At 43.3% G+C, this 15,742-nt stretch overlaps 1 protein-coding gene across 1 annotated transcript; it reads left to right on the top strand.

Moving 5' to 3' along the window:
* Positions 1-13,734: 13,734 nt before the first annotated feature.
* LOC122024967 (9-cis-epoxycarotenoid dioxygenase, chloroplastic-like) lies at positions 13,735-15,534 on the top strand. Its single transcript, XM_042583708.1, has one exon. It carries the CDS (start codon positions 13,770-13,772, stop codon positions 15,531-15,533), a length of 1,764 nt encoding a protein of 587 aa, XP_042439642.1. The 5' UTR covers positions 13,735-13,769; the 3' UTR covers position 15,534.
* Positions 15,535-15,742: the final 208 nt, after the last annotated feature.

Raw genomic sequence — 15,742 nt, 5'->3', positions numbered from 1 at the left:
CAAAATACAACACCCCGCTATCTGATATTCTGAATTCTCCACTTTCTGTTCCTGCTAATCCTTGCTTGATTTTCTGTATTTCAGGATCTTGCTCCTGAGCTGTCTGGATGTCACCAAGCAAGGTAGACTCTAATGTCATAGTAGAGAGCTGTCCGACTATGAGCTCGAGACCGAAATCTGAGATCTCCTTCTGTAGGGGCGGTGACATGGCTGCTAGAGATAATAGGGCAGCACTGGACTTTCTGCTAAGAGCGTCTGCTACCCTATTTGCTTTTCCTGGGTGGTAGAGGATGTCTATATCGTAGTCCTTGACCAGCTCTAGCCATCTGCGCTACCGCATGTTCAGATCCTTCTGAGTGAAGAAGTAATTCAGACTCTGATGATCTGTAAACACCCTGCACTGAGCTCCATACAAGTAATGTCTCCAAATTTTGAGAGCGAACACCATTGCTGCAAGCTCAAGGTCATGAGTAGGATAGTTCTTCTCATAATCCTTAAGTTGTCTGGAGGCATAGGCGATCACCTTGCCATCTTGCATCAGCACTGCTCCTAGTCCCAACTTCGAGGCATCACTATATATGTCAAAGCTATCTGCGTTCTCTGGTAGAGTCAGAATAGGTGCACTGGTCAATCTCCTTTTCAGCTCGCTGAAACTGTTCTCACTGAAATTTTCTGTTCTTTCTGGTAAGAGCTGTCCGTGGGGAGGCTATCCTGGAGAAGTCCTCTACGAATTTCCTGTAGTAACCTGCTAATCCCAGAAAGCTTCTGATCTCACTGGCGTTCTTGGGTCTTTTCCAATTGTTCACAGCTTCTATCTTACTGGGGTCTACCATGATACCATCCTTTGAGATGATATGACCCAGGAAGGACACCTGATCTAACCAAAATTCACATTTTGTGAACTTGGCATATAACTGGTTCTGCTGAAGGGTCTGCAATACTGTTCTCAGGTGCTCTGCATGTTCTTCCTGAGTTCCTGAATAGATAAGAATATCATCGATGAACATGATGACAAACTTATCTAAATATTCCCTGAATACTCTGTTCATGAGGTCCATGAAAGTAGCTGGAGCAGTGGTCACACCAAAGGGCATGACTACGAACTCGTAATGTCCGTATCTAGTCCTGAATGCTGTCTTAGGTATATCCCCTTCTTTAACCTTCACCTGATGATAACCCGATCTGAGGTCTATCTTAGAGAACACTGCTGCTCCCTTTAGCTGATCAAACAGGTCATCAATTCTGGGAAGAGGATACCTGTTCTTGATGGTGACTTGGTTCAGCGCTCGGTAGTCTATACACAGGCGCATGCTCTCATCCTTCTTCTTCACGAACAATACAGGTGCTCCCCATGGTGAGTGACTAGGACGTATGAAGCCCTTGTCAAGCAGCCCCTGTAGTTGCTCATGAAGTTCCTTCAGTTCTGCTGGAGCCATGCGGTAAGGCGCTTTGGAGATAGGATTTGTACCGGGAATGAGCTCTATCTCAAATTCAATCTCCCTGTCTGGTGCTAAGCCTGGTAACACTTCAGGGAAAACAGCTGGGTAGTCACATACGACTCGGACCTCTGCCAGCTGTTGGTCCTTGTCCTGACTGGTATTGACTACATGTGCCAAAAATCCCGTACATCCTGAATCCATTAACCTCTGTGCCTTCATAGCTGAGAGAAACTTCTTGGCCTTTCTCTTGGGTTCTCCGATGAACTCGAACTGTGCTTTTGCTTCGGGTTGGAATGTGACTTTCTGTTTACGGCACTCGATGGAGGCACCGTATTTGATCAAGAAGTCCATCCTGAAGATGACATCGTAGTTAGTCATATTTATCACTATCAGATCGCAAAAGAGCTCTCTGTCTGCTATAGTGACCGGCACTACTCTGAGCCAGTGCGTAGACGCCATGATTTCTCCTGAGGGTAACGTCGTAAGGAACTGGCTACTGAGTACCTCTGGAGGTACTGCTAACTTCTCAGCAAATGCCCTGGATATGTATGAATGGGTTGCCCCAGTATCGAATAAGACAGTTGTACTTTGCTGTGAAATATGAATCTGACCTGTAACAACTGTCGAGATATTTGCTACGTCCTCTCTGGTGAGTGAGTAGATCCTCGCATTGGTCGTAGCTGGAGGGGCTTCTAATCTGCCCTGGCTGATATGTGGTCCATCTAAAGCGGCCTGCATCTAATGTAACTGAGCTGGCTGGCCTCCATACTGAATCGACTGTGGCTGAGGAAGACTGTTCTTGTTTGGACACTGCTTGGCCATATGCCCTTCCTGTCCGCATTCAAAGCATCCTCGTGTGCCCTTACGACAAACTCCAGGATGGAATTTCCCACAAGTAGCACACTTTGGATAACTGGACTGCTTGCTGGCTGGTCCTCCTTTTGGGTAACTCCCTGGTTTGCTCTTGTTGCTGGAGTTCCCTTTCCAGTTAGTTCTGAGTGCCTGAGCCTCCTTGACCTTTAGCTTCTGAGAGGACTTGCTTCTGCTGCTTGATGCTATTCTGGTAATGCTCAGTGATTAGAGCACTGCTCACTAATTCTTCTGTGGTTCGTGGCCTATGAACGCCACCAGCCACGTTCATTGCTATTTCCGGCCTCAGCATCTTGAGCATCAACCGGATTCGTTCCCTTTCTGCGCTGACTAATTCAGGGCATAGACGAGCCAACCTGTTGAATTTCTTCACGGCTTCCTCAACTGATAGGTTACCCTGACGAAACTCAGTGAACTCGTCGTAGTGACGGTTGGTGACCCGCATGTGAAAGAACTCCTCAAAGAATTCCTTCTCGAAGTCAGCCCATGTCATCTGGTTCACTGGGCGCTTCGCTCTGATTCTCTCCCACCACATACGTGCATCTCCTGTCAGACAGAAGGAGGCGCACTTCACCTTCTCATGTTCTGGCTAGTCCAGAAGCTCCATCGTACTTTCCAGTGTTTTGAACCATGCTTGAGCATCTCATGGTTCATTGCTGCCTGAGAAATTCTCTGGCTTGACTCTCTGCCACTGGATCAGATAGGCTTCTCTTTGCGTTCCTGCTGCTGGGGCTACTGGTGCCGTAGGCTGGACTGGTGGAACCTCTAAGACTACTGGCGTCGCTACGTTCGGTTCCGGGGTGACTGTGGGAGTATTCTGCTGATTAGCCTTTAAGGTGGTTATCTCCTGTTGCTGTTCAGCTAGCTGCTGCTGTAACTGAGCCACTAGTGCTATAAGGTCTGGGGGAGGCACTGAATTGCCTGTCTCATGCTGGGGCTCAGTGGCTGGTGCCCTTCTAGCTGGGCGTCCTCGTGCCATTTCTACAGATATGCAGGACATACATGACTAACACAAACATAATAGAGAAACTATTGTTATCATGTTAACTACTATCATAAACAAGCATGCTTTAGTTATCTATAACAGAAAAGCAATAAACATACAAAGTGAGAGGTATTCTTACTTGGAAGCTGCAGGTACAATGCTGATGTGTGTGTAGGAAGTATGGAAACTGCTCTGATACCACTCTGTAACGACCCGCCTTCTACTGACTAGGCTGTAAGGCCAATCGCTACATTATGCTGTGCTAAATTACTATTGGGAAAATCTGGATTGATTAAAATTTTACTAAACTGATTACTGTAAAATCTGAACTTAATATTCTAGGTGTACCTAGGAATTGTACACATGCTAGGGAAGATAATGTATGCCTCTCGGTTGTCCTGCTAGTTGTAATCAGGCATTTCAATCGATCCATGAATCGATTGGGCTGTCGGATCGATCCACTGATCGATCCAGCTTGATACTGGCACGCAGAAAAACCCTTGATCGGTCGGCTGACCGATCCATAAGCTTGATCGCTTCTGTATGCGGCTGGATCGGTCTACCGACCGATCCAGGAGTACACTGATCGGTAGGTAGACCGATCCAGTGTCTCACTGATCGGTCGGCTGACCGATCAGTGAGCTTTGTACTTCTCTGTTCGCATCTGGATCGGTCGGCTGACCGATCCATAACAGACGCTAACTCTCTGTTCGCGACTGGATCGGTCAGCTGACCGATCCAGTGGCACAACCCAACTCTGATCGATCTGTAGATCGATCTGGGTTTTTTATTTCGAACCAGAACCCCTGATTTCAGCACTATTTCGTGCCTCAATCACATTACATGTTCTAAGATGGCTGGGAAACACTCTAACAACCACAACTAACATTCTAACATCATAAAGAACAATGTTCTAAGCATAATAGAGTGCATGGTTAACTAATTCATAGCGATCAACATACTAAAGTGCAAATTGCTAAAACACTAAAAAGTACTAATGTTTAAACAAAGCTTGCTAGAGTTCCCTAAGATCTTCTTTCCAAGTTCCTGCCCACACACATCCTCGTAGCATTGTCCTCCAGCCTCCGCTAGTCCATCTTTCCTTTACCTTTATCTGCAGTATAAGGAAAAGAAAGTATCTATAAGCTTTCGCTTAGTAAGAAACCATCTACCTCACTAAAACATGCATTCGATGCAATATGCTTTTAAAACAAATGCTATTTAAAAACATGCACTGAATTTGTTAAAGCATGGCATACTGAAGTTACATGGCATAAATACTGAAACATGGCATGCATAATAAAATCTAAGCATGGAGCTATTTCATGGTATCAACTAGGAGAACTAAACTGAAACTGAAACTAAAACTGAGCTAACACTATATTCACATAACTAGATTACGAGTTTGAAAGCTATTATCATAATAAGTGAAAATAGTAATCATACTGCTGTTTGGGCCCAACAACTGTACTTGCTGTGCGCGCATCCCTAGCTAGACACGGGTTTGCAAGTCCCGCATTTAGTAGGGTTTACTAGGTTATCTAAACCTAAGGACCGACTATGGGAACCCAGCCCAATGGATATCTAATCCTGTACAGTGCCCCTACTGAAAATAAAATACTGAATCATAGCTAATTAATTTATCTTGCTTTTACTAGGTTATCTGAACCTAGAGGCAACTGTGAGTGCCCACCCATTGACCGTAGCCCCATATAAGCTGTAGAAAGACTAACTAAACTATTTAAATGCTTCTATTGCATTTACTGAGCTATTAGAAATGTCTACTGTAGCATTTTACTGAGCTAAGCATTTTATCGAACACTTGGTGTGCTCCAACTCTCCTCTCTATTAGGGAGACCACCTCTAGGCACCCGACAACGTCTAGAATCTCCAACTGAAAGGAGAAAACGTGTCTGGCCCATCTAGAGGTGCTCAACTAGATCCCTAAACCTGAAAAGGAGGGTTAAATACACCCTATGCGTCGAAAAGCCTACATATAGCTAATTTAAAAACATTCAATCGTACGAAAAGCTACTTATACTGCAGGTGAGGGGTTTCTTACCTCGTACGCTAATTTTCTTACAACTCTATTTGCTAGAATTCCGGTGGAGACGATCCTTTCGACAATCTCCTCGCTCCAGCGCGTTCTTCTCACGGAGGGGAACGTTCTTGTGCTGAAATCGCTGCCGGAAGGTGCTCTTAGGGTCCTAGGGAGAGAACCCTAGGGTTGGCGCCGAGAGGAAGAAGGAGAAGGAGAGGTGCGGCGTGAGGTTAGGGTGAGGAGGAGAAATTGCCAAACCAAATAAAAATAAACCAAACCCCACTTAAATTTTCTATTTATATTAAGTGGGTAACTCGGCCCAACTTAAATATAAATATAACTATTTCCCTTTCCTTTCAGCACGGCCCTGCTGGGTTCAACTGGTTACTAGAATTATCCGTAAACCATAGGTCTCGGGTTCAATTCCCGCTTAGGTCATTTTCGGTTTCTGTTTGTTTTTGCTACTTCCGCTACTCTAAAAATTCTGTAAAAATATCCTAAAATTCCAGAAAAATCATAGAATATTTCTAAAATAGTTTTGAGAATTTTCGGGCGTTACAAATATGAATATCTCGAATCTCTTATAATAACTATTATGTCAAGTGCATGTTCAACATCTCCAATCAACATAATTATTCATAATTATATTTTATGTATGGAACTAAAAATGTAACTAGTACTAGTAAATAAATGTCACAGATATAAATCAATCTTAATCTTCATTTTTAGCTAGAATCTATTCATTCTAAGAATTCACTTTCCTAGTTATGCACCATAAACCGAATCACCCATAGCTAATAAGAAACATATTAAAGTAGCAGATACTGATCAAAACTTCAAGTAGATAGCTAAATAGTCACTCAGGGTAAGATTGAGATTAACTTATTGTTAGAGTATATACTAAAAGTCTAGCTTTTTGTAAATATTTATTTTGAAATAAAGAACCATATTGGTCAAATGTCTACATTTATATGCTAAGTGTAGTTGTTCAATTAATTTATATTGTAGATAACATGGTGTGTGGTGTCACACATAGAAGATCATGTTATCAGTTCCTTATAAGTTATAAATAGTAGCTCACGACTAAAATGGAAAAGAACAAACCATTGGAATAGTCGTAGTGTAATTTTGTATTAGTTTATCTTGACTATAAAATTACACTAGTACACTCTGAGTATATTGAGCAGGACCATTTGAGGTAGTATCTTTTTATACTGACTATATAAAAGAGCAATACCTCTGTTATTATGGAAGTGTGTACTTTTAATCATGATATAATAACAAGCACATATACTTAATATTTATTTCTTTAATTTATCAAAGGGTGTGATTTAGCTCGTTAAATCAATAGGCCTGATAAGTTGGGAAATGATATTATTTATATAGTGTATTGTTGATTATAGAATGAAACTGTGTCCTAGTAATCTAGGTTGATGATGTCCCCTTGAGGAGCTCATAAAGATTGTCATGTAAACCTTGCAGGTGGACTTAGTCTGACATGACGATAAGGTTGAGTGGTACTACTCTTGGAGCTAGATATTAATTAAGTGAGTTGTCAGTAACTCATTTAATTAGTGGACATTCGATATCTTAAACGCAGGGAGACTAACACACTCATGATAAGAAGGAGCCCATATAATAATATGGGATTGGTGCGATAGTTCAATAATAACTCTTTAGTGGTATGAGTTATTATTGATGAACTCGAGTTGGGTGTTCAGGGCGAACACGGGAAGCTCAAGTTTATCGGGAGACCAAAACCAATTCCTCCTCTCGATCCCTGTCGTAGCCTCTTATTTATAAAATTTTATACTCACTTATACCCACCTTCTTACCCATCCTTAGGTGGCCAGCCAAGCAAGCCAAGCTTGGAGCCCAAGCAAGGGCTGACCAAGATAAGCCTTGGATGGACCAAGTGGTGGCCGACCCTAGCTTGGAGCCCAAGCTTAGGTGGCCGACCACATAAAAAATAAAAGAAGTTTATTTTAAAATCTTTCCTAATGTGGAAGACATGATTTGAAAAGAGAGTTTTAAAATTAAATTTTACCTTTTATAGTTTCTACAAAGGATTAAGACAAAGGATAGATATCTTTTCTTATTTGTAGATTGAAAGGAAGATTTTAATTTTGGAGAAAACTTTCTTTATTGTAATCATCCATATGTTTTAATAGAGAGATTTTAATTTATAAAAGTTTCCTTTTATAACCAACCATAAAGGGAATTTTAAAAGAAAATTTTTTATTTTAAAAATTTCCGGAAACAAAATAGGAGGTTTTAATTTTATGTTTAAAATTTTCCTTATTTGGAGGAGATGGTGGTGGCCGACCATTAAGGGTTTATAAGGAAATTTTTAATTAAATTTTCCTTCTTAAACATTGGCAAGGAATATAAGGAAGTTTTATTTATAAAACTTTCCTTATTTTCCAAGACCAAGGAATATAAAAGAGAGGGTAGAGGTGCCTCACCACACAATATATAATCTAGTATTCCTCTCTTCTCTTCCTTGGTGGTGGCCGACCCTCTCTTCCTCCTTTTCTCCTATTCTTCTTCCTTGTGTGGCCGGCGACATCTTCATCTCAAGGAGCATGGTGGTGGCCGGATCTTGTTAGAGGAAGAAGGAGAGATAGGAGGCTTTGTTTCTTAGCATCCCTTGGAGCTTGGTTGGTGGTTGAAAGTTCTTCATCTCTTGAAGATTGTTGGTGGCCGAAACTTGATTGGAGAAGAAGGAAGCTTGGGTGGATTCTCATCTCAGTAGATCGTCACCCACACGACGTCCGAGATAAAAAGAGGAATACGACAGAAGATCATGAGGTCTATAAGCTACAAAAGGTATAACTAGTTATTAGTTTCCGCATCATAACTAGTTCATCCTTTTGTTTAGATCTTGAAATACCAAACACAAGAGGCTAGTGATTCTAGGTTTCGAATTTACAATTCGATTTTGTGTTTCTTTTGTTCTTTTTCGATCTTATGATTCGATTGTTCTTAATGGTTAAACCTAGGGTTACTATAAGGAGATTAAATATTGAATTTCGTTGAAAGACTTTGTGCAGGAAGTGGTGGATGCTCCTATAACCAAGAAGGCCTAATGCCTCACCATGTTTAACCTGGAAGCCGATCTCTGAAATTAATATTTAATCAAATTTGTAACATGGTTGGATTTGGATTAATAATGTTAAGCATCGTTTGCAATCCAAGTCTAAACCTTTAAGAACAGATAAGTTAAATTTAGAATTAATAATGTTAAGTTCTGTTTGCGATTCCAAATTTAATTTCTAAAGAACATAATAGATTGTTAGGAATGGTTCAGGACTTATACAAAATTTTTGTACAGGGGAACCAGTACGATATTCCGAGTAGCAACCAACACTTATAACCTCAAGGGTCTCACATAGTAGAGAAGCATGGATCTATTCTCCTACTACCCTTATTGTTGTCATAGCACATGTGGTATAAATCACATGCTATGATATTATTCTCTTTACTATAAAGAGCACATGTTTTTTTTCAAAATTTAACATCGTACAGATTTCGATCTAGACATACTTAATGTCTAATCCTGAATTCAACATATGAATTCTAATATGGCTTTAAGCATATTCAGTAAATGGTGGGTACATTTACTCTAATCATTATATAAATGATCTCATCTTGACACAATTATCAAGACAATCTTAACCTATGGGTATGTCTCTATCCACAACTACATAAGTTGTCCTATAAATAACGGTCTTACCTCTATTTATACTTAACAAGTAGAGATGATTGTCCATGCAAGTGAACCAATCTTAACCTGCCAACATACTTATCAAAACTTTATTCAAATATAGTAAAGATATATACACTGAATAGATCATGATATTTTTTATTTATCTAAATGTCTTTATAATATGTTATATTCTTCGAAGTCCCAAAGACTCACATGTCAATGAAATGACTCTCTAGTCAATGACTTAGTAAAAGGAGTGGTAAGCATATTACGGTTAGAAATGTACTCAAGAATTATCTTTTTCTTTTCAATAATATCTCTTTTAAAATTATACTTAATTTCTATATGCTTGTCTTTGCTGTGATATTTGAGATCTTTGGAAAAAGCTATAGCAGCTTGATTGTCACAGTACACTGTAACAAGACTCTCATTGTTCTCAACAATCTTCAGATGCTTTAAAAACCTTATTAACCAGACAACCTCTTGTACAACCACTACACAAACCACATACTTAGCTTCCATTGTCAACAGGGCTACACAAGCCTGCCTCTTGTTGTTCCATGAGATGACACCACCATTCAGCAAGAAGGTATAGCCAGATGTGGATTTTCTATCATCAAGGTCCCCTGCCCAATCTATATCTGTGAAGCCACTCAGGCTCATATATGATCACTGGAAACAGAGACAATAATCCGTTGTCCCCTTGAGATATCTGAATATCTCTTCACCGCTTTCCAGTGTCTCAATCTTAGGGTTGACTAGAAATGACTAACTAAGCCAACAACATAGCTAATATCAGGACGAGTACACAACATAATGTACATTAAACTACCAGTTGCACTAGCATATGATTTTTTTCTTTATTTCGGCTATTTCCTCAGGAATCTTGGGATATATAATTTTGCTCAGAACAGTACCTCTTACTACAGATATCTGTTCAATGTTGCAATCAGATATATTGAAGTGTTGTAGTATCTTAGTGATATAAGCCTCTTGAGATAAATCCAAAAGTTTTTTTGATCGGTCTCTGATGATCTTCACTCCTAAGAGCACCCACAATGCATCATAGTTATAACACCGACCACCTCATCAAAAAGCATGGGGTCCACTGTCACATCACCGTTATAACAACATATCTCTTTCACCCATATTTCTTTTAACATTAACAATCATTATTTATGGGTCTCACATTCCACTCAATTATCTTAAAATTATATCATATTAAATAAATATATTTTAAATATGTATAAACAATTTATATTATTATTATTATTAATAATAATAATCTTACTTTAAAAATAATAATTTTACTATTTTTCAAATTTAAATTATAAATTTTATATTTTACATATCTCAATTTAAAATTTTAAAATTTATAACTTTTTAATAAATAATTTTTTTTTAAAAAAAATAAACATGGGGTGGGTCAGCATTGGCCCACCCCACCTTTGCTTGAATGCGTTCAAGCAAAGGGGTGTTATAACACCCCTTTGCAATGCTTTGAATAGCAAAGGGGCGTTATAACACCTACATTATAGGTGCTCTAAGTGTACTCAACTTCCCCCATATCTATTATGTCAAATTGTGATAAAAGTCATGATTTGATTTCTATCACACACTTTATGTCACTTCCAACTATTAGCATATCATCAACATATAATGATAAAATGATAAACTTTTCTTTTTTTCCTTTCTTAGGTAAACACAATGATCCTCATTGATCATTTTGAAACCATAAGACAAAATGACTTCATTAAATCTTATGTTCCATTGTCTTGATGTTTGTTTAAACCCATATATAGACTTCTTAAGTCTACATACTCTTTTCTGTAGGATCGAAAAGAACACTAGAGGAAGGTGAATAGCGATCGTCGAAAAATTCGAATTAAAACTAAGTTACGCAGCGGAAAGATAAGAAGCAATGCTAACACAAGTTGGTTTTACTTGGTTCAGAGCCTTCAACGACTCCTACTCTAAGGTCCGCACTTGTTGAGTGCTTTCGTTGGGTAATCCACTAATAGTTCGCAAAAATGTGTTATAAGATAAGTACAAGAACTAAAAAACAAGGTTACTGACAATAAAAAGAAAAGAATCTTGATCGTCGGTTGTCGGAGGAGCTTCACAACATCGCAGGAGCTTTTTTGAAGTACCGAGCAGAAGAGAAAGTCGTTGCAGTTGTTGTTCTGAAGCTCAAGGTCAAAGGCCTTTAAATAGGTCAATTTCAAGTGCCTACAACCCCTCCGGGCGCCTAGACCATCTGGCTAGGCCAATCGACGCGCTCCACGCTAGTTTGTGGATGATTTTTCAGTTCCGGGTGCCTGGACTGAGTCTGGGCGCCCGGATTTCCTAGGCACCCTCGGCACCCACTGGCGAGCCCTGGACTCCTTCCGGGCGCCTGGACCTTTTCTTCAAGAACTTCCACATGGAAAAAAAGTTAGTCCAGTCAATCAAAAAATAGATTTTACCCTGCAAAATAGAGTTAGCACAATATGATAAAATATGAGTATTAATTAGATCATGTCTCCATGAGACCAAGACCTAGTTAAGATTTCAACTTAGGTTTCCCAAATGGACCTAAGTTGGATTAACGCCTACTTCCCTCAATGGGAAATGCGTCCTCACTAGAACTATCCTCTAGTTGCTTACCTTCACTTACCACTTGTAGTCACTTGACTTGCCTCTGACTCACCAGGTCTTTCCGCCAGTTGTCAGGTCCGTTGACCACAGTTCTATTTCTTTGGCACCATGGCAAAGTCTGTCTGCACACCAAGTGTTTAACCCATGGCTCCACTTCTTTGGGCCCACGCCAAAGTTTGTATGCACGCCAAGTGCTTGGCCCATCACTCTGTTGCTTTGACACCACGCAAAAGTCTTGTATGCATGCCTGGTGCATGGCTCAAGTTCTACACCACGAACTTGGGTGAAACATCCCTTGCTGCTCCATCCGTTGTGTTGTATTGCATGCGCCCACCACATGCCTTGGTTCACTTTTCCTGCAAGCCCATTTGGCTAAATGCTCGGATCTAGCATCGCTAATCTTTACACCTGTTCGCCACAATCCAAGTTTTGTCCCTGCATGACTTGTGGTTAGACAGCTCTGCATACTGCCACACCTTTGTTGCTTCTTGGCATGCCTTACACGCATGCCTTGCTCGCATGATCACCAAGTCTGCTTCCTACATGACCAGTGCTTTGGACAACACCCCGCGCATTGTCACAAGTCTCTACTGTTTGGCATGTCTTGCGCACATGCCATGCTCAAAAGATTGCCAAGTCTGCCTCCTGCACTACTTGGGCTTGGGCAGCCCCGCACTGTCGCTCCGCTTGGCATGCCTTGCGCACATGCCACTCCTCAAACATTTGCCAAGTTTGCCTCCTATAGACTTGGGCTTTGACAGTGTCCTCGTGCACTGTCAGAATCCTTCACCGCTGCTTAGCATGCCTTGCACACATGACCGACTCAGATATATGCCAAGTATGCCTCCTGCACACTTGGTCCTTAGGCATCACCTCGTGCCACTACTCCGTTGCTTGGCATGTTCTGCACACATGCCACGCCTGTTGGTTTGCCAAGTCTACCTCTTGTAGACTTAGGTTTGGACAACCCCGCGCTGCCGCTCTGCTTGGCAAGCTTGCGCACATGCTAGGCTTGTTGGTTTGCCAAGTCTTCCTTTTGCAAAACTTGGGCTTGGGCAGCACCCCGTGTACTATTGATCTATTGCTTATCATGTCGTGTACCCCATGTACATGCCCAATAGATTGGATCAAAGGAGTAACGTCCAATCCTCATGTCTAATCGTACCGTAAAATTAGGGGGCTAAAAGAGTGCTACAATAATAAAGTAATCAAGAGAGAACAATAAAAAACTAGAATTTTAAATATATATAAATTATATTTCAGATTTATTTAATAAATAAATAAATCAATCAGGAACATGTATTAGTTGTGACCTGTCATCGGCCTATTTGAAATACATCTACTATTTTAAGAGGCTCTCAGTACCGATCCGACGAATATGAAAACATATAAATACAGATATATAAATATTAAGTGCATAATAAAATAAATACATGTCGTCAGTGTCTGACAATGAATTCCTGATGACGATCATTACGTATGTTAGGTATCCACCTGGGACAATTTGAAATTCATCTCAAGTCAAGTCTAATTGTCGTCAACGACTTATATATATTTTAAACGATTTATCACACGTGCAAGTAGGATTCTCATGTTTTTTTCAACGGAAAATAATGAAGAATACAAAACTATTTCAAATTGAACTCCCGCTTTCTGTTTGACCGCCAAATGAGCTCACCTTTTTGACGTCTACGAACGCCCATGCTACTCTGCCCCGTCACCGACGACGCCCTCGATAAGACGCTGAATCTAACGAATATTTCATCGAGCAATCCAACGAATTCCTCCCACGACAGCGAGCACTCATCGTGGGCGGCGTGTCACCTTCCCAGTAAAACCTCCCCTTTCCCCCGCTAGCCTGATCAGCTGACAAATAATCTTCCACCACGCGTCGCATATAATCATGAAATGATTTTTTATGGCTCTCCTGTTGTTTGGTTCGCCACGTGGCGGCCTTGAGGAGGCGGCGGAGATTTTGGTCGTTCCCTCGCCTATAAATACCGTGCTGTCCTCGATCAACGGCGTCCTCAACAACTGCTTAACGATTTTAGCGATTTAGCAGCGGTTCAAAGTTTTTCCACCGGATCGATGGCTTCTGCTGCGGTTAATTCGATCTCCAAACCGCACTGTAGTCCGCAGTTGGGCGTGAAGGCGGGGAGGAAGCAGGCATTGACGATGGCGAGGTGGAGGAGAAGTCGGTGCTCTGCTTCTTCTGATTCCCGCGTCAACTTCTCCTCGCCGGCGCATTGGAAGATTCCTTACCGGAAGGAGCCGGCTGCCAAGCCGGCGGGGCCTAATTGGAACATTCTACAGAAGTTCGCGGCCGCCGCGCTAGATGCCGTTGAAGAGGTCTTCGTGTCGAACCTGCTCGAACGCCATCGGCCGCTGCCGAAGACGGCGGACCCCGCCTTCCAGATCGCTGGGAACTTCGCGCCCGTCGACGAGCGCGCCCCCTGCCATGACCTCCCCGTGGAAGGACAGATACCGGCGTCACTTGATGGGGTGTACGTCCGCAACGGTGCGAATCCCCTGTTTGAGCCAGTCGCCGGGCATCATTTCTTTGACGGGGATGGAATGGTCCACGCGGTGCACCTCCACGGCGGCCGCGCCGGCTACGCGTGCCGGTTCACGGAGACAGAGCGGCTCCGGCAGGAGCGGTTGGTGGGGCGTCCAGTGTTCCCCAAGGCCGTCGGTGAGCTCCACGGCCACTCCGGGATCGCGAGGTTGCTGCTCTTCTACGCTCGCACCCGCTTCGGCCTGGTGGACGGAAGCCGCGGCATGGGCGTCGCCAACGCCGGCCTTGTCTACTTCAACCGCCGCCTCCTCGCTATGTCCGAGGACGATTTGCCGTACCACGTGCGCGTCACCACCGACGGCGACCTCGAGACGGTCGGACGGTATGACTTCGACGGCGAGCTCGAAACCTCCATGATCGTGCATCCCAAGGTCGACCCGGCCTCCGGCGAGCTCTTCGCCCTCAGCTACGACGTCATTCGGAAGCCTTACTTGAAGTACTTCTACGTCTCCCCCGACGGCCGGAAGTCCGCCGACTTGGAGATCCCCCTCCAGCAACCCACCATGATGCACGACTTCGCCATCACCGAGCGCCACGTGGTCATCCCGGATCAGCAGGTGGTGTTCAAGCTGGAAGAGATGGTCCGCGGTGGCTCGCCGGTGGTCTACGACCGGACCAAGACCTCCCGATTCGGCGTCCTCCCCAAGTACGCCGCCGACGCTTCGGAGATCCGGTGGGTCGACGTCCCGAATTGCTTCTGCTTCCACCTGTGGAACGCGTGGGAGGAGACGGCTACCGGCGAAGTCGTCGTCATCGGCTCCTGCATGACGCCGCCGGACGCCGTCTTCAACGACTCCGACGAGAGCCTCAAAAGCGTCCTCTCCGAGATCCGGCTCGACCTCCGAACCGGCAGCTCGACACGCCGGCCAATCCTCAACCCGACCGAGCCGCTAAACCTCGAAGCCGGAATGGTGAACCGGAACCTCCTCGGCCGGAAAACCCGCTACGCCTACCTCGCCATCGCCGAGCCGTGGCCGAGAGTCTCCGGCTTCGCCAAGGTCGACCTCCTCACCGGCGACGCCAAGAACTTCATCTTCGGCGACGGCCAGTATGGCGGCGAGCCGTGCTTCGTGCCGAGCGAGGACGCAGCTGCCGGCGGTGAGGACGACGGCCACGTGCTCTGCTTCGTGCACGACGAGAGAACGAAGGAGTCCAAGCTGATGATCGTCAACGCCGGCAATCTGAACCTCGAGGCCACCGTCAGGCTGCCTTCCCGCGTGCCCTACGGCTTCCACGGCACCTTCATCTCCTCCAACGACTTGGAGCAGCAAGCCTAACTTTCTCCCCCTATTTTCCCCTGTAGAAGAGAATTCTTTACTTTCGATACATAACAGAAGATAGATAGATACATAGATAATGTATTTGTTTCTTCAATACAATCTATTCTTTCCCTTTTAGTCACACAGAATTTGACAGGCGAACGGAGAATGGTGAACTGCAGACGTGTTTGCTGGCGGCGGCCGGCGAGGGCGGTGGAGCAGTCCGT

The sequence above is a fragment of the Zingiber officinale genome, chromosome 9B (genome assembly GCF_018446385.1).
Source record: "Zingiber officinale cultivar Zhangliang chromosome 9B, Zo_v1.1, whole genome shotgun sequence".
In the NCBI taxonomy this organism is placed as follows: domain Eukaryota; kingdom Viridiplantae; phylum Streptophyta; class Magnoliopsida; order Zingiberales; family Zingiberaceae; genus Zingiber; species Zingiber officinale.
This window is presented reverse-complemented; position numbering and strand designations above follow the sequence as displayed.